The sequence below is a fragment of the Epithele typhae genome (assembly GCF_022376455.1).
Source record: "Epithele typhae strain CBS 203.58 chromosome Unknown BXZ73scaffold_1, whole genome shotgun sequence".
NCBI lineage: Eukaryota > Fungi > Basidiomycota > Agaricomycetes > Polyporales > Epitheliaceae > Epithele > Epithele typhae.
In genome coordinates, this window is record NW_025954192.1 from 895,131 (window position 1) to 920,657 (window position 25,527).

General features: G+C 58.0%; 9 protein-coding genes across 9 annotated transcripts; 4 read left to right on the top strand and 5 right to left on the bottom strand.

The window, feature by feature from the left end:
- Positions 1-1,724: 1,724 nt before the first annotated feature.
- On the top strand, positions 1,725-3,010 carry BXZ73DRAFT_37109 (scamp-domain-containing protein; the record flags this gene model as incomplete). Its single annotated transcript, XM_048017944.1, has 10 exons — positions 1,725-1,920; positions 1,994-2,177; positions 2,239-2,283; positions 2,337-2,361; positions 2,417-2,435; positions 2,487-2,535; positions 2,588-2,605; positions 2,659-2,791; positions 2,851-2,892; positions 2,957-3,010. Coding segments are annotated over 10 exons (765 nt in total), but the record flags the coding sequence as incomplete, so codon positions are not given.
- An 808-nt stretch (positions 3,011-3,818) lies between these two features.
- BXZ73DRAFT_37242 (polyadenylate binding protein) lies at positions 3,819-6,131 on the top strand (the record flags this gene model as incomplete). Its single annotated transcript, XM_048017959.1, has 7 exons — positions 3,819-4,030; positions 4,084-4,160; positions 4,213-4,264; positions 4,319-4,412; positions 4,469-4,663; positions 4,719-5,911; positions 5,966-6,131. The coding sequence occupies 7 exons, from the start codon at positions 3,819-3,821 to the stop codon at positions 6,129-6,131; spliced, it is 1,989 nt and encodes a 662-aa protein (XP_047883816.1).
- Positions 6,132-6,525: 394 nt separating this feature from the next.
- BXZ73DRAFT_37384 (SRP54-type protein) lies at positions 6,526-8,640 on the bottom strand (the record flags this gene model as incomplete). Its single annotated transcript, XM_048017989.1, has 8 exons — positions 6,526-6,671; positions 6,737-6,866; positions 6,931-7,585; positions 7,635-7,743; positions 7,793-8,138; positions 8,188-8,286; positions 8,343-8,510; positions 8,563-8,640. 8 exons carry the CDS (start codon positions 8,638-8,640, stop codon positions 6,526-6,528), a joined length of 1,731 nt encoding a protein of 576 aa, XP_047883817.1.
- An 83-nt stretch (positions 8,641-8,723) lies between these two features.
- Positions 8,724-11,002, top strand: BXZ73DRAFT_36871 (WD40 repeat-like protein; the record flags this gene model as incomplete). Its single annotated transcript, XM_048017907.1, has 8 exons — positions 8,724-8,867; positions 8,923-9,097; positions 9,148-9,575; positions 9,631-9,777; positions 9,829-10,398; positions 10,459-10,649; positions 10,706-10,836; positions 10,896-11,002. 8 exons carry the CDS (start codon positions 8,724-8,726, stop codon positions 11,000-11,002), a joined length of 1,893 nt encoding a protein of 630 aa, XP_047883818.1.
- A 758-nt stretch (positions 11,003-11,760) lies between these two features.
- On the bottom strand, positions 11,761-13,953 carry BXZ73DRAFT_86288 (MFS general substrate transporter; the record flags this gene model as incomplete). Its single annotated transcript, XM_048024146.1, has 7 exons — positions 11,761-12,262; positions 12,318-13,019; positions 13,070-13,224; positions 13,353-13,488; positions 13,543-13,571; positions 13,628-13,844; positions 13,868-13,953. The coding sequence occupies 7 exons, from the start codon at positions 13,951-13,953 to the stop codon at positions 11,761-11,763; spliced, it is 1,827 nt and encodes a 608-aa protein (XP_047883819.1).
- Positions 13,954-15,256: 1,303 nt separating this feature from the next.
- Positions 15,257-17,047, bottom strand: BXZ73DRAFT_37664 (membrane dipeptidase-domain-containing protein; the record flags this gene model as incomplete). Its single annotated transcript, XM_048018059.1, has 9 exons — positions 15,257-15,433; positions 15,498-15,576; positions 15,635-15,732; positions 15,782-16,157; positions 16,217-16,299; positions 16,357-16,411; positions 16,464-16,659; positions 16,709-16,721; positions 16,778-17,047. 9 exons carry the CDS (start codon positions 17,045-17,047, stop codon positions 15,257-15,259), a joined length of 1,347 nt encoding a protein of 448 aa, XP_047883820.1.
- Positions 17,048-17,313: 266 nt separating this feature from the next.
- BXZ73DRAFT_95602 (uncharacterized protein) lies at positions 17,314-18,118 on the bottom strand (the record flags this gene model as incomplete). Its single annotated transcript, XM_048026840.1, has 4 exons — positions 17,314-17,445; positions 17,505-17,687; positions 17,749-17,911; positions 17,961-18,118. 4 exons carry the CDS (start codon positions 18,116-18,118, stop codon positions 17,314-17,316), a joined length of 636 nt encoding a protein of 211 aa, XP_047883821.1.
- A 287-nt stretch (positions 18,119-18,405) lies between these two features.
- Positions 18,406-19,819, top strand: BXZ73DRAFT_86290 (Clavaminate synthase-like protein; the record flags this gene model as incomplete). Its single annotated transcript, XM_048024147.1, has 3 exons — positions 18,406-19,142; positions 19,235-19,507; positions 19,570-19,819. 3 exons carry the CDS (start codon positions 18,406-18,408, stop codon positions 19,817-19,819), a joined length of 1,260 nt encoding a protein of 419 aa, XP_047883822.1.
- A 199-nt stretch (positions 19,820-20,018) lies between these two features.
- BXZ73DRAFT_86291 (transcription elongation factor Spt6) lies at positions 20,019-25,323 on the bottom strand (the record flags this gene model as incomplete). Its single annotated transcript, XM_048024148.1, has 12 exons — positions 20,019-20,474; positions 20,585-20,721; positions 20,771-20,953; positions 21,014-22,037; positions 22,089-22,265; positions 22,315-22,878; positions 22,928-23,260; positions 23,320-23,622; positions 23,683-24,399; positions 24,451-24,571; positions 24,622-25,051; positions 25,107-25,323. The coding sequence occupies 12 exons, from the start codon at positions 25,321-25,323 to the stop codon at positions 20,019-20,021; spliced, it is 4,662 nt and encodes a 1,553-aa protein (XP_047883823.1).
- Positions 25,324-25,527: the final 204 nt, after the last annotated feature.

Consider the following 25,527-nt stretch of genomic DNA (forward strand, 5'->3'; position numbering starts at 1 on the left):
CGTCCTGGAGAAGACCCGCGCGACTCACAAAAATAGGCGCACCTGCCGAACATAGGCCAGTGAACGCCGTCGAGGGAACGCGGATGACCTTGGAAGTTGGAGGCGTTTTCAACACGCCGACGGCTGCGGCGCTCGAGGTTGCCTCGCAACGACCTCTCCCAGGATTGGTATCCAATCATCGGAGGTAAGACCGGGCCCGGAGCAGTGCGGCGCGGCCAGGCCGTGCCTCCGAGTCCGAGATGAGACTGGGCACTTATGTAACGCGCCCAAACGTCGCGCTCACGCGGACATGGCGGATGCATGCGGAGAAGTGGCCCTTAGTCCACCCGGAATTCTCGTCCGCGGCAACGCTGATGTAAGCGGCATTCCCGTCCAACACCGATCACTTTGCGGCACCCAGGCGCCTTGCGCGGCACGATCGCTGCAGAACCGCTGCCTCCCGCTTCCCCAGCTCTCTAGTTTATATTAGTAAGGCAGTATCAAATAGCATCGCAAATTGGCACAAGAGTGAACACCGCGCGCAGCGAGTGAACACCACGTGCAGCGTGCGTCCAGCTCAACTCATGCCGCGCACGGCGCGCGACACAAGCACTGCAGGAGCGCCCGCGCCCAAGGTATTAGCGGCCCCGCGCGCGACGAATCTGCGCTTGAATGGCGGCGCGCAGCCTGCTTTCCAGAGAGAGAGCTGCATATCCAGCGTTCAAATATCCCAGCCTGACTATTAGAGACCCTCGCGCCCAGATCGTCGTCATAATGTTGGACTCCGGGCGACACGGACAGATGGGCGCCGCTCGCAACAGTCGGCAGCTGCAAGCGACGCTAAACGAAACCGACGCGACGTCGCCTCGGAGCCTCCGGAACAGGACGGTCATCGGACGGTCATTCGGAGGGTGAGCATGTGTCTGATGCCCCCGTGCAAACAGGGCGCGCCATGCCTCGCCTCTGGAGCGAAACCGTTCATGCACGCCCGCATTGCCCGTCCGACGGGATGACCGTCCAAAGGCGTGACCGCGCCTCGGCCCACCGCCTAGCCGCCTCGTTGCGCTCACCGCGCGGCTCTTGTTCACTCGCGTCCCGCTGTCCGCCTCGCGCGCGCGCTCCCTCCTTCTCTCTCTCGCGCGCGCGCCCTCTGGCGCGCTCCCTCTTCTCCACGGCACACCCGATCGATTTGGGGTTAGGTCAGCTGGACGGTCCAGGCGCCGGCGCCACGCCCCTAGTAGGACGGTCTTTGCCCGAGGAGAAGTGACTGGAGTCTGGCTGCAGCCAAGCAGCGCCTGTCAATCCGCTGAGCCTAAGCACTGAAATGAAGCACTGGAATAAATGGCCAGCGTGCACGCGAGGCACGCGGACTTGCGTGCGTCAGTGAACGGCTGCTTGGGCCCGTGTCGCACGCGCCTTCTTATGTCATCACTGCTGCTTCACATGCAAGTCCTGCGGAGATGATGCGCTGGGGCACACGAGACGAAAGACGATGAGCGGTCGCTGGGCGGACGTTCGAGAGAGCTGAAGTATGCAGCTCACTTGTTTGACTGCCCGCCCGAACAAACATCACGCCAGCTCAGAGCCCCTGGGCGCCTGTCGGCTTCCCGCAGCAACCTCCCCTCGCTTCACCCCACTACCCACCTCCATCTACTTGTATACTGTCCTCCCTCCTGATCCCTCATGAGTACGCGCTCTGACCCCTGTCTCCGGAATCGCTTCTTATATGTCTGTCGCTAGGCTATAACGAAAACCCGTTTGCGTCTTCGCATTCCCTGGATGCGAATCCGTTTGACGACCCGGCCGCCTCTCAGCAGGCGAGCAACACAGCAAGGCTGGAGGAGATCAGGCAGAGAGAACTTGAACTTGAGCGCAGGGAGAGAGAACTTGCTCAGAAGTCGGATCACATTCGCAAACATGGGCGGAACAACTGGCCTCCTTGTGAGTCCCCACGCAGATGTCCCTGCCGGCACCTCTCCCGGTCGCGATGAGAAGTTGCTCTAATGCGCTCTAGTCTTCCCCCTCATATTCCACTCCATCTCGGAGGAATTGCCGTCTGAGGCCCAGCCGTTGATCACCCGACTGTACCAACTGTGGCTGGTCCTGGCCGGTACACTTCTGGTCAACATGCTTGCGTGCATCTTCATATTGGCTTCCGGATCGTCGAATGGTGGGAGTGACCTCGGGTCAAGCATCGGGTAAGTCCCCGAATACAAGACCGCTCATTGTGCACTTGACCCAACTGTGACTTCCGATCAGCTATGTTTTGTTCATTACGCCGTTGTCCTTCCTGCTATGGTACCGGTACGTGCCCGATTCGTCCACGCATTGCGTACAAATCTTGAATAGCTCTTCAGACCGATTTATAACGGCTATATGAAGGTTTGGAATCCCATGTCATGGAATGTTGCTCTGCTGACGTTGTCTCGGTTTCAAGGAGCAAGCCCTCTACTACTGTAAGTCGGCGAATTACCTATGGGAAACCAGTGCTGACGTCATGGAGATAGATCTGTATTTCTTCTTCGGTGGATGGCACCTGTTGTTCTCCGTATACATGTGCGTATGCGCAATCACCTTATCTGCTTACCGATATTGACGTTTGTTCCAGGATCATTGGCATCCCAAGGTAATCGCAATTGTTCATTTGTATTCCGTTGTGCTCATGCGCGTCCTTTGTAGTACTGGCTCCGCGGGCTTTATTCAGACCATCCGGGCGTTCAGCAAACCATCGCTTCCTTCAGCGATTATCGGTACCGTGGCCACTGTCGGATGGATAGTGCAAGGCGCAGGTTTGGGATTCTACTATCGCCAGGTGCGTGCAGGGCGTTGCTGCGCTTCATCTGAGGTCTAAATCCTACCACACGACGTCAGATTTGGGCACACCACAAGGCTGCCGGCCACTCGGTCGAGAAGGTATTTTTTGATCTACCGTGGGATCAGTGGTCCATGAAGCTGATCAGTACGCTTTCTTACGTAGGCGAAGACTGAGCTTGCGAGTCATGGCGCCAAGGCTTACTTCACGCGTGGTTAAGTGCTTGGAATAAGTTGTAGCTACGTAGTTCTGTGCTCGGACTTGAGTGTCTACTTATTGTATTGTGGACCCTTCATTTATGCGGTTGGATATGTCTGTTGTGCCGAAGTGAAGTGCGATCGAAGTGCCGTAAACGTAGGAGACATTTGCCTTGTGAGCCGACCACAAGGCAAAGGCATGGCTGGCCACGGACTCGGAAGGCAGTCTATTAGTGTGATGTGCCGTGACCGGAGGTGACAACAGACGCCGGATCTGCTGGACAGTAGACTGCCGAGCCAGAGAGCACATCTCCGCCGCTTTGTGGCAGGCACCCGCGCGATACACGCGGCGGTCCACCTATAGGGAGACTTGGTGCTGCCTCGGCTAGGTTGCCGTCGAGGAGGTGACAGCAAGGTGTCCTGGCGCGGACCCTGTTACGCAGCTCACGCCTTCCAAAGACACGGCGTAACTCGAGCAAGTCCATTGTGGCACGTGTGGCGCAGGCGCCCCTGAACGTCGGAGTTTGAATGCCCAACTATAGATCTCGCTCGCCCTGCGCGCATGTTTCTCTCAACCATCATTCGAGGTCAGTTCTGCCCCCGTTCCCCATCGTGTCCCTCGCTCACCCAGATGTCTCCGTACGCAGGTCAAAACACAATCAAAAAATTCAATACATAAAAAACCCCAAAAAGCAGTTGCTCTGTCGCCTCCTGTGTATGCATTTGCTCAATTTTCGAGCATCCTGCTAAACTCTGACCGAATTCTTGCTATCGCAGTCGCAGAAAAGTCCACAAAGCAGTAACGACCCCCCATATCCCATAAAATCACAATGTCTGCTTCCCCCGCCGTCGCTCCTACCCTGGAGGCTCCCCAGCATGTCGAGGCCGCGCCTCCCGCTCCCGCTCCCGCCCCGGTCGCCTACAACCCCCCTCCCCCAGCTCAGATGACGCCCTCGGCCTCCCTCTACGTGGGTGAGCTTGATCCGACCGTGACGGAGGCCATGTTGTTTGAGATCTTCAACATGATTGGCCCCGTGGCCAGGTGCGTCCCCTGTATGCGGTCCTTATCAAAACACATCGTCTGACATGCTGCAGCATTCGCGTCTGCCGTGATGCTGTCACTCGTCGCTCCCTTGGCTATGCCTACGTCAACTACCTCAATGCCGCGGATGGTGAGTTTTGTTAAATCGTGCATAATGCATCCAGGCGTTCATACGCATCCAGGTGAGCGCGCTCTTGAGCGGCTCAACTACTCCTTGATCAAGGGCCGTGCCTGGTGAGTGCGATGGGTTGACGGACTCGTGCTGCAAGTTTATGCGTGTTTCTGCAGCCGTATCATGTGGTCTCAGCGTGACCCCGCCCTCCGCAAGACCGGTCAGGGTAACATCTTCATCAAGAACTTGGACGAACAGATCGACAATAAGGTAAAGTTGAAGCCGGCTACGGCTCTCGTCCTGGGCTCACGATGTCATTCCGATAGGCCCTCCACGACACTTTCGCTGCTTTTGGCAACGTGCTTTCTTGCAAAGTGGCAACTGACGAGCATGGTCGCTCCCGTGGCTACGGCTACGTCCACTACGAGACCGCTGAGTCCGCCGAGACGGCTATCAAGGCCGTCAACGGCATGCTTCTCAACGACAAGAAGGTCTACGTCGGCTACCACATCTCGCGCAAGGTACGTCTTCCCGTACTTTGCGATGTATGAGCGGCCATATTGATCACGCGAGCAGGAGCGTCAGTCCAAGATGGAGGAGATGAAGTCTCAATTCACCAACATCTACGTCAAGAACCTCGACCCTGAGGTCACCCAAGACGAGTTTGTTGAGCTCTTCGAGCAGTTCGGCAAAGTCACTAGCGCCGTTGTCCAAGTCGATGACGAAGGCAGGAGCCGCGGCTTTGGTTTCGTCAACTTCGACACTCATGAGGAGGCTGCCAAGGCCGTCGAGGTCTTGCACGATTCCGAACACCACGGTCGCAAGCTGTTTGTCTCTCGTGCTCAGAAGAAGGCTGAACGTGAGGAGGAGCTCCGCAAGTCGTACGAGCAGGCTAAGATGGAGAAGATGAGCAAGTACCAGGGTGTCAACCTCTACATCAAGAACCTCGAGGATGAAGTCGACGACGACCATCTCCGCCAGGTGTTCGAGCCATTCGGTTCCATCACTAGCGCCAAGGTTATGCGTGACGAGAAGGGCACCTCCAAGGGCTTCGGTTTCGTCTGCTTCTCCTCCCCCGATGAGGCCACTAAGGCCGTTGCTGAGATGAACAACAAGATGATTGGCTCCAAGCCCCTCTATGTTTCCCTCGCTCAGCGCCGCGAAGTCCGCCGCCAGCAGCTCGAGAGTCAGATTGCGCAGCGCAACCAGATCCGAATGCAGCAGGCCGCCGCCGCCGGCATCCCTGGTGGCTACCTCAACACCCCCATGTACTACCCGCCTGGCCCCGGCGCGTACCCTCCCCCTGGTGGCCGTGGAATGATGGGTTACGGCCAACCCGGGATGATGCCTCCTCGCCCCCGCTATGCCCCCAACAACCAGGTGCCCGGCATGCCTATGCCCCCTTACGGCCAGGCGCCTCCTCAGGCCTACGGCGCCATGCCCGGCTACCCTCGCCAGCCTCGCCAACCCCCCGCTGGCCGTGGTGGGCCCCCCGCCGACCCCAACGTTCCCCCCGTCAACGGCGCCCCTCGTCCTGCCGGTGGTCCCCAGGGTGCCCCTACCAGCCGCCCTCCTGTTACCGGGCAGCCCCCCGCTGGTCGTGGTGCAGCTGCTACCCGCGGTGTTCCTCGCACTGGCCAGGCTCCTCCCGCTGTTCCGGCGACGGGCGCTCCCGACGCTCCTGTGATCACTGCCGCTGCGCTCGCCAACGCCTCTCCCATGGAGCAGAAGCAAATGCTCGGTGAGGTGATCTACATGAAGATTGCCCCGTAAGTAGCGTTTTCCTTCGCCGTGTTTCCAGATATCTCATATGTTGCTCGCAGTGCCCAGCCCGAGCTCGCGGGCAAGATCACCGGTATGCTCTTGGAGATGGACAACACGGAACTCCTTCACCTCTTGGAGGCTCCGGACTCCATGAATGCAAAGGTCAACGAGGCTCTTGCTGTGCTGCACGAGTTCACCCAGAAGGACACCGTTGAGGCCAAGTAAGACAGATGAAGTCGTCGCGTTGTTGTTTTGATAGGTGTTGTAGCAATTGCCCTGCTTTCATGCTCCCCTCCCGCATCCCCCCTCCCACTCCCTTTTGCTTTCCTTCCCGTCGACGCACTTCTAGTCTTACTGTCCCTGGTCGCTCTGCGCATCAGATGTCGTGGATATGTGGTGGTCAATCTTTAGTGTACGAGAACAGAGAGGCGACATGACAGAAGCTACTGTGTGGGATTGTGTTTTCGACTATGCGAATTGAAGATGGTTGTTGCAAACCTTGTCGCGTGCATCGCACAATTGGATGGCGTCGTCTCGAAATGTGGTATGCTACAACGGGTTAAGTCTATTAGTACACGAGTCATACATTATCCAAAGAGGTGGTATCTAACTCGTGCGGTCATCGACCGCCCCTGCCCATGCCACCCATGCCCATCATCTTCATCATCTCAGCCATGTTAGGCATGCCTCCGGCCCCTCCGAGGCCTCCAAGGCCGCCCAAACCTCCGAGGCCGCCGAGGCCACCTCCCATCTGCTGCATCATCCCTGTAGATGGAGTGAACGAATTGAGTGGTAAGCACGGACACAACGTTAACTGGGCAAATGCGTACGCTGCATCTCCTCCATGTCGAATTGATCGCCGCCTTGACCCTGCATCATGGCTTTCATCATTTCCTGCATGCCGCCGCCGCTCCGCATCTGGCGCTGGAGTTGCTGGAGCATGCCTGGGGGCATTGCACGCTGTGGCGAGAAGAACCAGTACTTAGTAAACCGGCAGAGATATCGAGACGACGGACGAGCCCACCTGCATCGCCTGGATCTGCGCTTGGGTGGGCATGCCATTCGCCCCGCGCCCTCGCCCGCCCGCAGCGGTCTGCATCTTCTGGAGGGCGGAGAGCCAGCCGTTCTTGCCACCGGCCTGCTTGGCCATGTTCGCCATCATGCGGTACTGGCAGAGGAGGTCCTCGACCTCGCGCACGCTCGTGCCCGAGCCGCGCGCGACGCGGGTGACGCGCCAGGTGAGCCCGGTCGGCTTCCCGTCCTTGCCCCACTCCATGAATATCGCCCCGTCCGAGTCGAGCTCGACGGCGGTCATCGAGTCGGTGATGTAGATCATACGCTTCATCCGGAGCGAGCCCTCCTCGTCCGAGCCCTGGAGGAGGTCCTGCGGCAGGCCGGGGATCATCGACGCGATCTTGGAGAGCGGGCCCATGTTCATCACGTTCTGGATCTGCTCGCGCCAGTCGCGGATGCTGAGTTTGCCCTCCTCGAGCTTCTTGGCCATCTCCTTCTGCTTGTCCGGGTTCTGGGTCGCGATGTCTTGCATGTGCTCGACGAGACCCTGGACATCACCAAGGCCGAGCAGTTTTGAGATGAATGGCTGTGGGGTGAACTTGTCCAGGTCGTGCAGATGCTCTCCGACACCAAGAAAGATGATGGGTGTCTTCGTGGCAGCCACACTTCCGAAGGGTGAGGCAGATGCGTGTGTCTGGAAAAAACACGACTCACGCAGAAATAGCACCTCCACCTTTCGCGTGACCGTCCATCTTGGTGACAATGATCGCACCGAAATTCGCGCTCTCCTTGAACGCACGAGCTTGCGCCTCGGCGGCCTGACCTGTATGCAGGTAAAAACTTATGCTACGAATCTTATGAAAGGGACGCACCGATACTTGCATCCAGAATCATGACTGTCATATCAGGTTGGACTGCTTCGCCAATCTGCACCATCTCCTGAAACAGCTCTGACTCTTGTTTATGTCGTCCGGAAGTATCGACGATGATAACATCGAACCGCTCCTTCTTGAATTTGGCAACACCTTGCGCGGCGATAGTGACGGGGTCGGTCTCAGTGTACGAACCGAAATATGCAACTTTCGCCTTCGTCGCTGACTGCCGGGTCTGGTCGAAAGCACCTGCACGGAAAGTGTCGGCACAAACAATACATGATTTTAATCCTCGTCTTTGGTAGTACACTGCGAGCTTGGTGCATGTTGTTGTCTTCCCGTTACCCTGCAGCGGGGTAAGCGGCCAGTCTCAATTGCATTCGGCCATTGCGCACCTGGAGACCAACGGCCATGATAACATTGGGGTGCCCCTTCTTCGGTTTGTAGGGTTCTACACCCGGATCCACCAATCCTACGAGCTCATCGAAGATCGCCTGCATGACATGGGGGTCTTCAGGAGTGCCGCGGAAGCCAGACCGAAGGTACTCACCTTCTGCACAACATTTTTCCGATTCTGCTCTTTCCCCTTGTCTGCACCGTTCTCGAAAGCAGCCTTAACCTTTGTCTTGACCTTTTGTCGTAATGATGCGACAAGCTTGACGTTGACATCAGTCTCGAGAAGGGCCCCACAGACTTCCTTCAGGAGGACATCGAGAACCTACGCAATCCGTGAGCACAGTGATCGAAAGACGGCAGGATGGGCCAAAGACCTTCTCGTCAACGACGGAGGCCCGATTGAGAGAAGAAAGGGCAGCATTGAGCTTGTGGCCGAGGTCGGCCAACACCATGGTAGGAGGACGAAAGATGTGAGAGCGGGCCGCGTCGCGCGCCGGTCACTTGCCACAGACTCCCATGGACCGGCGCGTCCACCATGACCAGCGACTCCGAGGACGACGTCTACGATGACATTGAATTCGGCAATGCATCCGATGCCGACGAGGACATCGACGAGGACATTCTCGATGCGCTCAATGGAGATCTAGCTGCCGAGGCCGCCGCTGAGGCCACGGAAGAGGTGCGCCATGCCACTCCGATTGCGCATGTGAGACTCGACGGGTTCTTCACTTTAGGAAACCGACTCTTCATCGTCAGATGGAGGCTCGGACGACGATGACGACGACGCGGAAGAAGAATATGTGTCCCCTCATCAAGATCTAGAGCAAGTGCTCACTCAGTCACTTCAAGAGGTGGCGGCGCCACCACAGTCCCTTTCGCCGGTGTCCGAGACTCCAATAGGGACTCAAGGTAAGCGTATTCTTTCTGTCCAGTATTGTTCGCATCCTCACCAGCCATAGCATCCCAACCTCCACCACAGGTTCGCCCTCCTTCCCCTGCGCAGCTACGCAAGAACAGACTCCTCTCCGACATCTCATGGCCCCGTTCGTTCACCGTGGAGGCCATATGTGCCATACCACATCCCTGTGCCACACATGCTCTCGCCTCGTCGCTGTGCATGACGCATCTCATCACTGGCTCCGACGACGGATACATCCGCGACTACGACCTGTTCACCGCTGTGAATGGCAAGGTCTTCCTCACCGCGCCGCAGAGGCAACACTGCGGAGTTATTGAAGGCATTATGAAAGCGGGCCAGATTCGCTGCTGGTGGGATAACGCCATCTCGACGGTGAACGTGGACGGTTCACTAGGAGAGACGACTTTGTACCCTGTGTACAGTCTTGCGATGCAGTCTGACGCACTATGGTCACTTGCTGGCTCCAACGTCTGTCCCCCTGTGTTATTGGGTTATCGGTGATACTCACAGACTACACTCCCAGCAAGGGCATATCGCACTTCACACAGTGCGACACAGCCCGGGTCGCTTGTGTCATGTTATGCAGGGACACAAGGGCCCCGTCTCTGCACTGTGTCTCCAGTATGATGAGAAGGGCTTTTTCAGCGCAGGATGGGACGGTGAAGCAGTCGTAAGTATTTTCGTTTTGCATGCTGCGTCAATCGTCTCATGTCAACACTAGCACTGGGACCTGAACAGCGGGCAACTCGTCCGCAGATTCACAGCCCACGGCGCCCAGCTCGCCGCCATAGCCGTCCGCCCCCTCTCCACCAACTTCATCCACAGCCCCTGGAGCACCATCACCGCCGGGAGCGAGTTCATGGTCTCGATGCGCGGACACGCGGGGGCCATGCCTCCCCCACCCCCATCCAACGGCGCGTTCGGCGGGCACCACGGGCCCAAGCAGGACGAAGACGCGCGGTCCGACACCTCCTACGACCCCCTGTTCGACGAGCCCGACGCGGACGGCGACGGCGACGGCGCCGCCATGGCCCAGCCATCGTACGCCCCCTTTGGCGGCAACGCCGGGCAGGGCTTCGTCCAGCCGCACAACCCGGGGCGCGGCGCGATCGCGCCGAAGGGAGCGCCGCCCGTCCTGGACCCTGCGACGTACGCGACATACTCCCCAGACCTACTCATGACCGCGCACTTCGATGGCCAGATTTTCCTTTGGGACCGCCGCGTGCAGACACGCGGCAAGGGCGTCGGGAGACTGTGGATGAGCGAGAAGACGCCACCGTGGTGTATGTCGGTAAGTCGTCACATACTCTGTAACTGCGTGTAGGATCAAACTTTTTTCATCTCCCCCCAGGCTTGTTGGTCTGCCGACGGCAGCCAGATATATGCCGGTCGCCGTAACGGTACGGTGGAGATCTACGACGTGCGACAGACGGGTCGTGCGGCATCGGGCACGCCGCGGATCCTGAAGACGCTCAGGAATCCGCTGAGCTCTGGTGTCGTGTCATGTGTAGTGGCATTCCCAGATGGCCGCCACTTGGCTTGGTACGTGCACATACTCTTCGCTGCACAACTCCTTTATCCAACCCTGCGCGATTCAGCGCATCAACGGACAACATTCGTCTGTGGAACGTCGCAGAGGCCGGAGAGCCCGACATCAATGGCAAGATGAAAAGTGGCGTACAGTTCAAGATCATCCCGGGCCACCACGGCGGCTACGTCTCTCAGATGCGTAAGTTGCTGCGCTTTCCAGCTTTCCGTGTAGACTCACTGTCCCGCGTTTCAACCCAGTTGTCGACCCGGCGGCACGTTTCTTGGTGAGCGCTAGTAGCAACAGGGGATGGCACGGTGAGAACACCAAGACGGTGTTTGTGCATGAGGTGAAGCATTTGACGTGAGATCTCCTGTTTTGTTTTGTTTTTCGTTCTCGTGCTGTATTGCTTTCGGACTTGTACATTAATGCGTTACTTGATTTCTGTGATCTGACAGCATTGTGTTGTCGTGCTGGCGGCCAGAGGTTTGCTATGTGAACAAGCTCACCAGCGGTTATGTTTGCTTCATTGCCCTGTACAGCGGAAGTTCACTAGGGCAAGTATAGGACGGCGCATAGACACATTGAACAAGTATCAAGGAGTGATATAAGGTTCTGTCCCGGACCATGAACCCTGAGAGACTAGGGTGTAGACCACGTGTATACGTGTCCGAGAGTGTCCTTGATGAGCGTAGACTTGCGATGTTGTGCGGCGGATAGAGCCAAATGAGCATTGTTGCTACATGGTTTCTCCAAGTCTATCAGAGTCATGAATTTATTCCTCCTCTAAATCCCACCGTCATAGCCACCTTGCGATTCTCCCGATGAAGCGGCCCAGCCCATGGCTCAATCTGGTACGCACCCGCCAGAGGTTCTCCACTGATGCATAACGATATCCCCACCATTAATGCAGATGCAAGTGAGCGAGTTGGAGCAATACTTCACCCGGGGAGGAGGAAAATGAACGACGGGTTGACTATTCGATAATAATCTATTTCCCTTATGGGAACGGGACGTGACTATTCGTCATAAGTAGTCGTAACCTAGCAGCACTAAACAGCGATACACTCGCTACAGTCCATCCCATGTACGGAGAAGAAGAAGGTGAAGAAGCCCGACAACCCTTCATACTGACGAGTCGGTCTTGCCCAAGGGCTTCACCTCCTTCTCGTCGCTTGCCGCCGTGCCCGCCTTCGCCTCCGCGTCCGTGTCCTTGATGTCGCTCAGGAAGACGGAGAGCACGAGCGCGACGCCCGCCCACGGTATCAGGCTGTAGAACGCCCACTTGCTCCCCTCCTGGAACGCCGCCTGGACGAGCGCGACCGCCGCGGGGGGGAGCGCGTCGAGCCCGCCGCCCGCCGCGCTGAGGCCCGAGACGCCGTCCGCGAGCGCGGCGCCGACGGCCGCGGGGAGCTCGCCCGCGGCGACGCGCGCGGCGAGCGTCTGGGAGACCTTGGCGTTGAGCACCGCGCCGCACTGCGCGAGGCCGACGGTGCCGCCGAGCGAGCGGGAGAAGAGGGTGAGCGCGGAGACGACGGCGACGCGCGAGGTGGGCTGGGAGAAGCGGCAGTGGATGGCGAGCGGGCCGATGGACATGCCGACGCCGGCTCCGGCCAGGACGAGGAAGCTGCAGAGGTGGAGGCGGTCGGGATTAGAATGTGGGGAGAGGAAAGGAGACGTACCCTTGGACCTTTTTCTGGTCGTTCAGGCCCATGGCCCACGCGATGAGCGGGAGCGAGGTGGTGATGATGATCGAGCCGAGGACGATGGGGATCTTGGGCTGGCGGAGGAACTTCATGAACTGGATGGAGATCAGCGCGCCGGCACCGAGGCCAGGCGCGAAGTAGAGCAGCTGCTGGCCCGCCTCGGTGCCGGTGAGGCCGGAGACGATGGTGAAGAAGATGGCTATGAAGTAAAACATGACGATCATGACCATCCCGCTCACGAACACGCCGAGCTGGGCGATGACGAGGTCCTTGCTCTTGAAGAGCTCAAGTGGGATCATCGGGTCGGTGCGCATGAGTGGATTGCGGCTCGTGCCGTCGCGCGCCTGGCGGCGCTCGAGGGCGTTCTCCCACGCGATCCAGGCGATGTAGGCTACGCCGGCGACGGCGAAGCAGGCGATCACGCGCGGCTCGGACCAGGAGGAGGTTGTGGTGGAGCCCCAGTTGAGGGCAAGGAGGAGGGTGATGCCGGCGATCATGAAGAGCACGGCGCCGACCCAGTCGATGCGAAGAAGCTTCTGAGTAAAGGTTTCGTGAGGTGCATCCATAGCGGTAGATCCATCGAAGGGCAGGGCTTGGTTGTGTGCGGGCTGCGGACCCTTGGTGCGACCACGGACAATGAAGAAAGTGAGGACCATAGCTGCGAGAGCAGCCGGAAGACTGAGGGACTGGTGAACAACAGGAACGCATAAATAAGGCGAGTCGCTCACTTGATGGCGAAGATCCAACGGAAGTTGACACTAGTGAGCGCACCACCAATGACGGGGCCCACGCAGTAACCGATTGTGTAGAGGAAGAAGAGCATGGACTGCTGCCAGTTGTTGTCGTCCAGGGAATTCGAGTCTGACATGATGATTCGTGTCATCTGAAAAGCCCATATGAGAACCTGGGGTCTTAATGGGGAAGATTGAGCGAAACGCACAGCCATCATCCCCGCTGCACCAATGCCAGCGACCCCACGACCGGCAAGCATTGTGGTCATGCTTTGGCTACCGTGCTAATAGCACTGCCGAGCAAGAAGCAGAAGAGTGCAAATTGTAGAGCCCAGTGGCGCCCCCAGACATCGGCGAGTGAGGCGAAGAGAGGGAGGAATACGGTCGAGGTGAGGAGATATATCGTTCCAATATAACTGGTAGAGTGCAGGTCAGAAAGACAGACGGGACACAAACTGAGACGTTCAGACCTCTGTAGATCAAGCCGGTTGAACACGGACTTGGAGAAGGAAGTCAGTGAGACGTAGTAAAGCGTAGGAGTCAGGGCGAACGCACTGAGATGTGCACCTGGGCGGTGGCAACCACTGCGGTCGAATGAGAAGGGATGTCAGACAAATCGGCTAAAGGAAATGAAGATACGACCTGTGTAGTCGAGCGTCTCAAGAGAACGGGCACAAGGAGGGCGGCCATGAGGATAAGCTTCCACTGAGTGCTCTTGGATAGAGCGATGGCCTTGCCCTTCGGCTGCGTCTCTGGGCGGGGTGGACCTGTTCTTCGCTGGGTGGGCGCGACGACGCGGCTGAGAGGCCATTGTGTTCGGCGTCGTGGGTTGCCTTAGCTGCACGCCTCTTGTCGCGGACGTATTTGTACGCCAAATACATGGATGCTGGAGAGGGAGCCTGAAGGAGAAAAGGAGGAGGGCAAGGGAGGAGCGGAGAGCGGAGGACGCGTGCTGTTCATGTAACTTATAGACGGGCGACCATGGTGGTCACGGGCAAGGAGACAACGTGGTGGGTGATTGGCAGCGTATCGGGGAGGCCGATCGCAGAGCCCGAGCTTGGCCGGGTGGCTTTCTGACAGCCGCAGCGGCATTGAGTGACTGGACGATGATTGTGCGGGCGTCGACGAGACCGGACGGTGTGCGACACATTTCCTGTGGAACTTTCAGTCCCCTCCAGTCGCTCTCGGACTGAGTGCAGTATTGGAATACACCTTGCCAGTATTTTTTTCAGAGAGAACGGAGGAGAAGAGCAGGGAGCGAGAGGGCCAAGTCGTCCAACGACCGCAAGCCTCCTGCTCACGGGAACGTCGCCTCGGGTGCGGAGCAGGAGGCGCGCAGAAAGCACCCGAAGCGCTCGCCGTCGACTGATCCCGGACTCCCGCCAAGTCGCATACCCGGACTCCAGCCTCGTTCCGCACCCGTATGTCTCGCCGTCCCCCACTGCGCATCTCAACCGCCCTTGCTGCGATTTGCAGCGCGTACCTTGCCCTATCTCGCCGGCCATGGCGATCCGCAGCTTGGATGGGCACGCACTCACTGCTCATGCCGTTTTCCGGACCGCCGCTAGTCTCCCCTAGGCCAACCTTCTTACGAAGGACCGCCACTGACGCTGCGCCGGGCGGTGCCTACAAACTTTGCACCTGCGTGTACTGGCATCGAACCGTGCGCCCCAAAGGCGCCCTTGAAGGCGGCATGCTCTCCGCAGACTCGCTTTATAACCGGCGTGGCGTCGGCGGCGCCGCTCTGAATCAGACTGATGCTCCCGCTGTAAAATACCATACGGTTTCGTCGAACACCACACCACACCGCCACCACCCTGTCCCTCCCACTCGCCGAACGGACGCCTACATCTTGTGTCATCGCTATCGCCCATCTTCATCCGCACTTCGGTAGTGCCGTTGCAGACTTTGCGCGAAAGATCCGAGCCCACGCGCGACAGCAAAACATTGCGAGCTACACCCGAAACGGACGGGGAGCGCTTTGATCCTCCTGGACATGGAACGTTGAGGTCGAAATCAGGCAGATGCAGAGAGGACTGCGGGGGCTCAGGCCAAGCAAGAGAATGATATTGAAACCAAGCTGCCATATTAGAAAACGCTCTTGACGTCGTCGTGGCAAGGAGAGGGACCATCTACTAAGAGACTGTCCCACCAACCTACACGATTCCGGTGCGTTTGACCCGTTCAGAAAGAGCGATTCATGTCCGTCCTCTTATCGTACACGGCTGTAATCGGAGGCATATTCGCCTTCTGAAGCGCCGCAGCAACCCTCTCCGCGCCCGCCATGACTCGCAAGAAGTTCCCGCCGGTCAGACCGGCAAGCTCGTAGGCTGTCCAGCCACGCGAGTACAACTCCGCGATCTGAAGACAAGGTGTGTTCAGTTACTTTGCAAACAAGGCAGCGCAAGAAGCTGACGGGACGCACCAAATTCGGGTATTTGGAAACGTCTTCTAGTCCCTCAGGCACGGAACCGATACCGTCGTAGTCACTGCCAATGCCAACGCTGTGAACGGAAGAGTCAACCAATATCCGGAATCACGAAGTCGTTCGACAGGACGTACTGCGAGCGGCCGGTGACGTTCGCAATATGATCGACGTGGTCCGCAATATCCTGAACGGTGGCCGTCTTGCCCTTCACAAACTCAGGGTAGAAGTTGACCTGAAAAGACGTGTAAGAGACTTGTCCCATTGAACAATGAATCACGAACCATAATGACAGCGTCCTTCTGGTCCCTGCCGAAACCGACAAGTTTGAGCACATCATCGGGGACGTTGCGCGCGTGGTCGTAGACTGCACGGGAGGATGAGTGGCTCCACATAACAGGAGCCTTCGAGTGCTTGAGAGCCTGGCGCGCGGTGTCGTCTGAGGTGTGGCTGAGGTCCACGAGCATACCGATCCGGTTCATCTCGTCGATGAGCGACAGGCCGAGGGGACTGAGACCGCCCCAGTAGGGCTCGAAGTCCTTCACGAAGCCACATGAGTCGGCAAAGGCGTTGTGGCAGGTGTGGGTGAGCGTGACGTAGCGGACACCGAGCTCGTACACCATTCGGAGGACCTGGATCGAATTACCAAGCTGGTGACCACTGTATATCATAGGTGGTTAGGGTCGTGCATATCCAAAGGGTCGGACAAAAAAGCGCACCCCTCAATACCCAGGACAGAGGCAATCTTGCCTCTGCTCATAGCCGTCTTCATGCCCTCAGCAGTGGTAGCATATTCGAAGGTCTTGTGCAGTCATTATCAACGAGGGTCGCATGCGTCGATAGGACCAAGAGAGCTCACGTCAGAGTGCTTCTGAATGAGCAGCTTGGAAACGTCAATCTGCTCCAAGGTGTCGCTGCGAGACGACGCATGAGTCACCGCAGAGGCAAAAGTGAAGGAGGACGCACCGAACACGCCAAGTGGAGTTCAGGAAATCCTTGCCTTCGGTGCCGGGCGCGGGGCAGTCGACATAGGTGGACCAGAAGAAGCCGCCGACATGACCCTCCCTGAGCCTTGGGATATCAACATGTCCGATCCATGGCTTGCTGAGGTCGATGGCAGAGACGTTGTTCGCCTCGATCCACCGTGCCATACCCGGAAGATCTTCGCGTATTTCATGAGACACGCGAGAGCGTCACATTAAGAAGCTCACCAATGTGCCCATCCTTCGAGAAGCGCGTCAGCACGGCACGACAAGCACCACCGACCGAGGAGCACTCACGATTACAGGCGCGCCCTTCATGATGACAAGCGCGGCTTCATGGGGGTCGGAGGGGAGGCGGCCCACGGACCCGACCTTGTCCCAGAAGAAAAGCATGCTCACGAGCGCGACGACGAACACGGCGGTGAGGACGGCATAGATCCACGCGCGGCGGTTCGCGGCGGCCTGCACACGGTTTATGGCGGCGGCGATCTCGTCGTGGCCATTGCCGGTGCGCGCGAGGTTGGGGATGTTGCGGTCATCGAGGAGGGGGGCGGTCTCGTCCGACATGGCTCGAGGCGCGGCGGGTGGGGTGGGGAGGCGGGAAAACGAGGGGCAAGCCGCCAGTGGGGGCAAGCAAGACGGCGAGGCGCGACTGAGGGGGTCGCTCGCCTGGCGCAGGATGACAGAGGCTGACGCAATGCCCGGCCACGCGGCCCGGGCGCCACCATGATCTCGCCTAATGGACATCAACGAGGCTCTCAAACAGCCGTAAGGATACGATAACACTGTACAACAGCCGGGAAACACAAGAACATCCTGATAGCAAACATAGCTCATCGCCCATTCTCTCTCTTCCACTGTTTCTTTTGCACCGACGCGGCCGCCTTGTTCCCGAAGATGAACGCCGACGTGCGCTTGTCTGCACCAGTCGTGCGTGAGATGCGTGAGGAGCCCGCGAACATGATCTGTGCTCAGAGGGGCGATTGAGTCCGGGGGACGCGTTGAGGACAGGGCTTGCACGTACCGTCCAGAGACCCCATAAGCCAACGATGCCCGAGCCCAGACAAAGAAGAAAACCAAGAGAACCGACTGACGCGGTATTGTAGGCGAGGAACGATATGAGGACACATACCGCCGAGACGGGCTCAAGAAGAGGATGCCCCGGCGTGCTCCGACGTGCGGTTAGATCGTCGGGGTTCGAGGGAATCTGCAGAGCATACTGGCTCACTCCCATGTTCACTGAGTGATAACGGGCGAAATTCACGAACGTTCATGACAAGAGACAGAGAGAGCGCGCTCAAAACGAGCCCCGTGTTCCATGACAAGAAGGATTCGAGTGGCGTGAGCGTGGCCCTCCTCTCTGCGTCTGTCTCAGAAAGAAAGAGAAGAAGCTTGGGTGCGAACATAAGAGGGAAAGCCACCACGAGCATTCTGCCGGGAGAGCTTCAGCACATATAACCAGAGTGAAAACAACACGCACATGGCAGCAGATACCCATGCCCATGCGGCCACAACTCCGTCATCCTGGGGGCTGGTTGGGTGTGACTCCAGTGAAGGATTAGTGCGGCCGTCTGGGGCGGTGTTCCGGCGAGGAGAAAGGTCGTCCATCTCGAACTCGGCGCTGGACGATGGTGGCATGTGGGCAGGTGTGCGGAGGTGTGCGGAGGTGTAATGTCGTCTGTAGCTCTAAGCTCGGCGTGCTCAACCCCTCAGCCTCACCAGTGCTGCGGCCACGACTGGACAGAACGGAATGACGTCACGCGACAACATGATCTGTCCCTACTGCGTTCCCACGCCAGATCCGCCCAACGCCGGCTTCCTTCAACCTCCCCGCGGTGGGCAATCATCGCAGCAGGCATGGTGACCCCCGTGCGCCCGGCCATATTGGACATCGGTCTGACCTTCGTCTCCACAGGTCGTGTTTCATGGAGCCGCGTTGTGCAAGACAAGAGACTGTCCTCTCCTACCAGGAGTTTCTTGATAACTACCTCCTGCCCAACATACCCGTCATCCTTGGCCCGGCTCTTGTCCAGGACTGGAGCGCGATTCGAAAATGGAGGAGAGATGGCACCATCGACTGGGACCATCTCAGCGCCGTGTACGGCGACTCCGAAGTCACCGTCGCCAACTGCTCCACCCGCGACTTCAGTGACCAGCAGCGCGAACTCATGCTCTTTCGCGATGTCGTCTCCCTCTGGCAGAGCGGGGCGGGCGAGGACCTCTACGTCAAGGACTGGCACCTCGCCCGCCAGCTCGCCGCTCCATCTGGCCCCGCCCTGGCCCCCGAGCTCAGCTCGCGAGCGCAAGGCTCCTCGGAACCGTTCTACACCACCCCGGCCATCTTCCGCGACGACTGGATGAACGCCTACTATGCCGCACACACCGCCGACGACTTCCGCTTCGTCTACGCCGGCCCCGCCGGCACCTTCACCCCGCTCCACCGCGACGTCTACGCCTCCTACTCGTGGTCAACCAACGTCGCCGGCCGCAAGCGCTGGTGGCTCTTCCCGCCCGTGCAGACCCCGCTGCTCTTCAGGAAAGGGCGCGAGGCGCACGCCGAGGTCGCCTTCGACGTGCGCGACGTCGACCCGGAGGAGTTTCCCGGCTTCAAGCACGCGAGGCCCGTCATCGTCGAGCAGGGCCCGGGGGAGACCATCTTCGTGTCAGTCCCCATCCATTCTCATCTGCCTCGCATTGCCTTGTACGTGGACGAGACGAGCCGCCGCTCACGTATGCCATGCATCCGGGGGGCAGGCCGAGCGGATGGCACCACCAGGTCGAGAACCTAACCAACTGCCTCTCGATCAACCACAACTGGTGCAACTCGGTGAACCTACCCACGCTCTACCGCGCGATGTGCGCGAAGGTGGACGAGGTGGAGCAGGCCCTGGAGGACGTGCGGGAGCTCTTGCTGCGGACTTCGGCGGACGCGGAGGCTGGGGCGGACTCGATTGGGGCGATCGCGGGCTGGCGACGCGAGTGGACCACGATCGTGCAGGACGTCGTCGAGAAGGACGCCGGATGGCAGTGAGTACTCGGGCCGTCGCGCCCACGGGTGCGACTCTCTTGCTGATCGCCTGCCATTCCAGCTGGACGACGTTTTGGAAGATGGTTCGCCATGCGCTCTCACTTGAAGTAGGCCGTCCGTGTCCTGTCAGGGAAGACCTCTGGCCTGTCACGCCGGACGTTTTGACACCCCCCATCGAGTTCATCAGGATGCGCATACAGGCATGTGCCGACGACTTCCTCAAGCGTGAGCAACGCGAGGTGGATCATGTCGCCGGGTTATCCGAGGTCCTTTCAGACATCCAAGATATGCTCAGGGCTCCGCAAGAGTAGCTATGAGTACCGTCTCACGCATATTCCCTCGCAGGTGCGGGCTTATGGAGGCGGACCTCGGAGCGGAGCATCTAGAATACAATGTATTACAGCAAACAACTTGCGCGACGGTAACATAATCTGAAGGGAATACATAGCTCGACCGTCCCAGGACTGTCAGTAATATACGAAGAGGCTCCGAGTCCACAGTTGGAACGCCTCAATAGGGCTGTCCCCACCCCTGCCCTTGGATCATCGCGGCTCGTGACGGATGCACACCAGCGGGCCCAGGATGCGGTGGCGGCTGACCCCAGGGTGCGCCTGCTTGCGGCGGCGGCGGCATCTGCTGATGCTGGGGTGGGTAGCCGGGTGTTTGGAACCCGGCGCCGTACTGCTGTCCCCCAGGCCCAGGGTACCCGCCAAACGAGGGAGTGAACCCTCCGGGATTGGGCGTCGCCCCAGGGACGGTCGGGGGAGGCATCGAACCAGGAATCCCGCCGTAGGGGTTCGGAGTCCGGCCAACCTGGCGAACGGAGGTGTGGCCAGGAGTGGCATGCCCGGCGGCAGGTGTTCGTCCAGGAGTGCGCGCGCCGAACGGGGTCTTGCCTCCACCAGGACCACCGAGGCCGCTGCCAAGTGACATCGACTTTTGGCGCACCTTGAACGCGTCACATAGCTCGGGAACGCCAGCGGCCGGGGTATCGAACAAGTAGAAGCCGGCAGGAGTAACGCGGACGGCTAGGCAGGTAATGAGTAAGTTGTGGCGAACAGTGGCGTAGGTGCAACGCTTACCCATGTCTGCACCGTCGAGTTCTTGTTCGCCAGATAGCAAAGATTGAAATGTCCTGGCCTCTTGCGATTGAGGGTGAATCCGTACGCGCTTTTGGAGGGGTTGGCGGCGACGAAGTTGCGCAAGAACAGGTCTGCTAGTGTGTCAGAAGACGCAGTGAGGTATCAAAAGTAAGGGCGTACGGAGATCATCTTCATTCCCAGGCTTGAACTTCTCGTGCATCATAAGCTCCTCAACTTTCCGTCCCATGGCTTGTACATGGTTGACGATCAGTTCATCGAGATCGGAGAACTGCTGCGTGCCGTCGACGATGAGCTTCGAGCCCACTGTTTGTCCGTTGAGATCTGCATTGGGCTCGACAACGTCTGAGAGGTGGTAAACGCGTTCAGCTTCAGCAGCTCAGCTCCGTTCCGATAAGAGCATACCAATGTGCTGATATAGGTTGTCATCGACCTTCCAGGTCACAGCCAGATGGTTGGCACCCTTCGATGACGGACGAATGACCACATCACCGCGCTGCTGGGTTTCGAGATACACTTCGGCCTGCTGGGAGTTGAAGTTGTGGAAATTCGGGTGCTTGATGACACGCCGAGTCCTGTCGACTTCCGCACGTTTCCTACGTGCCTGCATTTCCGCGTCACGATCGAACTGCGTGTGATTCCAGGCGTCGTCGTGCTTGACACGTCTGTATTGGCTGTCGCCCCCACTGACGTCTGCCTCGCGAGAGGATAGCTCGGCAGAGAAAGAGTCGTTCGCCAAGTCGAGCTTGACATCGATGACAACACCAGAGAGCGTTTGGCCAGGCTTGACCACGTCGGGTGGGGGGACGCTCATGTCGGTGAGGTAACGCCTCGCAATGTTTCCCTCAATGCCGGAGTCCAGACGTACGGCGAGAAATTGCTCCTTCACCCGAACGGCTTGTACAGAAACAATGAGCCCAACGCGGAGAGTTCGGCGGGTTTCCCCGGTGAGCATGGTCAGCACGTCCCAGTCGGAAGGTTGGGCAAAGTCGGATCGCTTCTCGCCATACGGTCGGAGCAACTCCTCTCGAATGACGTTCAAGATGTGGCGCTTCTTGTCCTGGTTTGACTGATACATGTTGACGGCAAAGTCATCGAGGTTAAGTTCGTCGAGCTTCTTCTCCTTGTCGCGATCCTTCATAATGACGGCAACGACGTGCGATGGGTGTTCATCGTGGACGTCCTCTTCATCAAGCTCTAGCGCGTCCGTTGCCATCTTCCGAGCGAGCTCATAGTCTTCGTGGTGGACGCGAGTACCGTCAAGAGGGTCAGGAACATCGATCTCATCACCATGCCGAGACTTCAGAGACTTGGGCTCTGAATCCTCGGTGTTCTGCATGATACGAAGGAATGCGCAAGCATTGAGGAAGATCTTGTAGGTGAGAAGGTTGTTCTTCACGAACTGAGTCCTGTTGATGAGGTTGCCGCCCTGTGACAAGCTCAGCGATGTGTGAGTCAAGATTAGTAGGAAGGGGCGCACCATGGAAGCGATTTTCTTGATCAAGACTTGTGCCTTGCGGGGTCCAAGTCCCGCGACGAACTGGAGCAAGGTCTGATAGTAGGCATCGGTGACAGCTCGGTTGATATCGACGCCGACTTTGTTGACTTCGTCGACAAGGACTCGCTCTAGAGCGAACAAGAGCTTCTCTTTGGGCACCTAAATCGTCGTCAGTGACATTGAGCGATGCAAAACTCTATGCACTTACCAACTGCTGGTTCTCTTCGTCGAAGGTGATCGCGGTGATGTCATGGCCCAATGCAGCGTACTCGTTCAGAGGGCTTTGGACATATCTTGCCAAGCCGACACAATATTTGCTGAGGGACGAGAGCGCACTAAACTCCTCGTCGGCTCGCCGACTATGCTGGTACAACCTCGCGACTTCGTCATGAACGTAGATGACCGGCACAGAAGGACTTGATTGCTGGCTCGACGGTTCGGGGGGCCAGGCTTCGCCTTCGTTGTTCTGCCCGTCGCCGTTACCAAGGAGCTCCTTAATCCGCCGTGCAAGCTTGGTCGTGGCGATGGTGAAACCTCCGACGACAATGACTTCTGGGTTGCGTCGCTTCACCATGTCGTGGAACTCATCCTGGAACTTGCCCTCGACGAGGTTGTCCAGGACGGTGTGATCTCGGACACGCCCGGCATCGTCAATGAAGACGGCCGCTATCGTATCCTTGTGAGGTTCGCCCTTGCCCCAAGACATGGCCAAAACTGAAGGAGTGTCCCCCTTCTGCATCGAAGCGCCGGCGAACGGAGCAACATCAATGCGCTGAAAGAATGTGAGGACGTTGAATGGATGCAGGTGGATGACGACGAACCTCGCGTAGGATACTGGCGCATTGGCGCGAAAGGAAGTCTTCGGCTTCATCCCGGATCCATTCACGGGTCCACTTCGCTCCCATAGGCAACAGATGTTGGTCCAACGTCTCTTGCACAACCCGAGATCGCTCCTCATTCCATGCCCGCGCAATGTCGCTGAAACTATCCGAAGCGAACGCAGCATTGAGCTTGCGCTCAAAGTTTGCCTTGGCGTCTGGACGAAGGGTGATAGAAACCGTGACGAGATGCTCGTTCTCCGCGGTCAGAATGTGGAGGAATTGCGCCGCGTGAAGCATGTCTGTCGCACTCTTCTGATACAAATACTTGAAATTCTGAGTGGCCCCATGGCAGCGTTAGTCTGAGATAGATATGAAAACACGAACTTGCTCACGAAGTAAGGATGATGCTCATCGATTTTCGAGATTCCTCGATCTGTTGGGAGGACGGACACAAGTGCGTGTAGTTTGAAGGTGTTTCGAATCTCTTGGCGTAGAAGAGGATCTTTCCCGAGCTCAGTAGCGATGATCATCCGAGCCCGAGCCAGAAGTTCCTCTGCAGATTGTGGTCGCGTTGCTTGAGGGTCCACAAACTGCTCAGAATAGGACAGCGGCGTCGTGTCTTGCTCCTCCACGAAGTGCGTGTTATGATCAGAGAAGAAGTTCTGAACGACTTCATGGGCTTGAATACCAAAGCCCTGCATAGGTCGTAACCATGGTCACTTGAAGTGTAAAACCAGCGTCAGACGGTGTCTCACCTCGGCCAATTTCGAAACGATCGTCTTCTTCGAAAGCTCATAAGCGGATACACGGCTTGGCGTCTTGTGCTTCGGGGCATCTGCAGGCTCTTCATCGTCGTGAAACCTGAAATCGACTTTGGAAGACTTGTTGTCACGGTACTTCATGCCAAGCCACTCGGTCGCATCCGCAGTCATTTCAGCGGACTCGATCTTCTTGCGCATCTCGTTCTCGAAGTATTCATCCTGAACACCAAGACGAGCGTATAGTGCGTCGAGGGCCGCCTTCCTTTCGAGCAATGACCGGTACTTCTGGCCGACGGTGTAGATGCGCCATAGATCGTCCAAGGAAAGAAGTTCTACGCGGATACGAGGGTTGTTGGGGTCGAAGAAAGAGATGTAGTCACGTTTATGCTGCCAAACGTACGGCACCTCATGGTCCTGAATGAAGATGTATCGCAGTGCGTTGGTGACGGCCTCGACGAGCTGAGGAAGGTAGCCGTGATATTGACCATCGCTGCGGAAAAAATCGCGCTCCTTGCGACTGGAGAGGCGGGTGATGACCCATTGCGCGGCGCCGACAATGTCGTTCTCCGTCAAAGTCTTGTGAATGGACAGCGTGGAAGAGGGCGCCAACGCGGAAGTGGCAAGCTGCATACGCTCAGGGACGTCTTGTGCTCGAATGAGGTCGTCGTCTTCAGTGAGGAACCGTGCCCGGATTTCGGACGGTTCAAATACCTGTAATGCATTATGAGCACATCCTGATGCACGATCTATGGTCAAACGTACGTCTTGGTACTTCATCTCCGGTTTTGCGAGCTCTTCTTCGTAGTGGGGTTCATCATCATCTACCAGGGCCCAATCGTATTCGTGGCCATCACCAAACACTTCATGAATCTCATCCCAAGCCCTGTAACACCATTGAAGCGATCAAGAGGGAGCGGGAAACACACGACGTACGTTGCATCAATACCCGTAAGCTCAGGGCGCGAACCCAACGCTCTTCGACGGGCCTTCTCCAGTTTCAACCGCTCCTTGCGCCGAGCTTCTCGCTCCTCTTCGTCCATAGCGCCACCAGCATCTTCGTCGTCGTCGTCGATGAAGTTGTACATGTCGTCTTCCCCATCGTCATCGTCGTCGCGGCCCCCGGTGTTCTTCTCGTCATCCCAGATGTTGTGAATGTCTTGAACTCGAGGGTACCCGTCATCATCATCATTGTCCATGTCCTCGTCCGAGGATTCAATGACATTCCGCCTCGCTGAGGGCGGAGGGGGAGAGGCTGACTCGCGACCTGGACGGACACGAGTGATCCGGCGAGACATAGACGTGCCAGTGTTCTCCTCGATGAGATTCAAGTCATCTTCATCGAGCTCTTCGTCCTCCAGTCCGTCTACAAAGCAATGAAATATAAATGATGAACGCGAACCACCAGTAACGGGACGTACTCTTGTGGCGGTGGTGCCTTTTGCGACGTTTCTTACGCTTGCGTCTCTCCTCCTCCTCGTCCTCCGCATCCTCGTCCTCATCTTCGTCAACAATAAAACCGTCTCTGACCCGCCGCTCTTCCTCCTCATCTTCTTCTGGCTCCTCGGAGCTGTCGTCTGAGGCGTGCTGACGAACCGGGTCGCCCTCGCCTTCAGACTCCTGGCCGCTTCCGTTCATGGGTCGTCTTCTTCCGCATGAGACGTGGGTGCAATGTCAGGAGGAGGGGAGGACATGGTGGAAGGGAAGAAGGGGAGCACGGTTGCTCAAGCCGCGAACTGTGAGCGCGTCCTAACTTTCGGGCGCCTTTGTTGTGCAATCGGAGAGTGGATCTGATGTACACAATAGCCCTTAGACTATCGGAGTTTGAATTGACCAGAACAG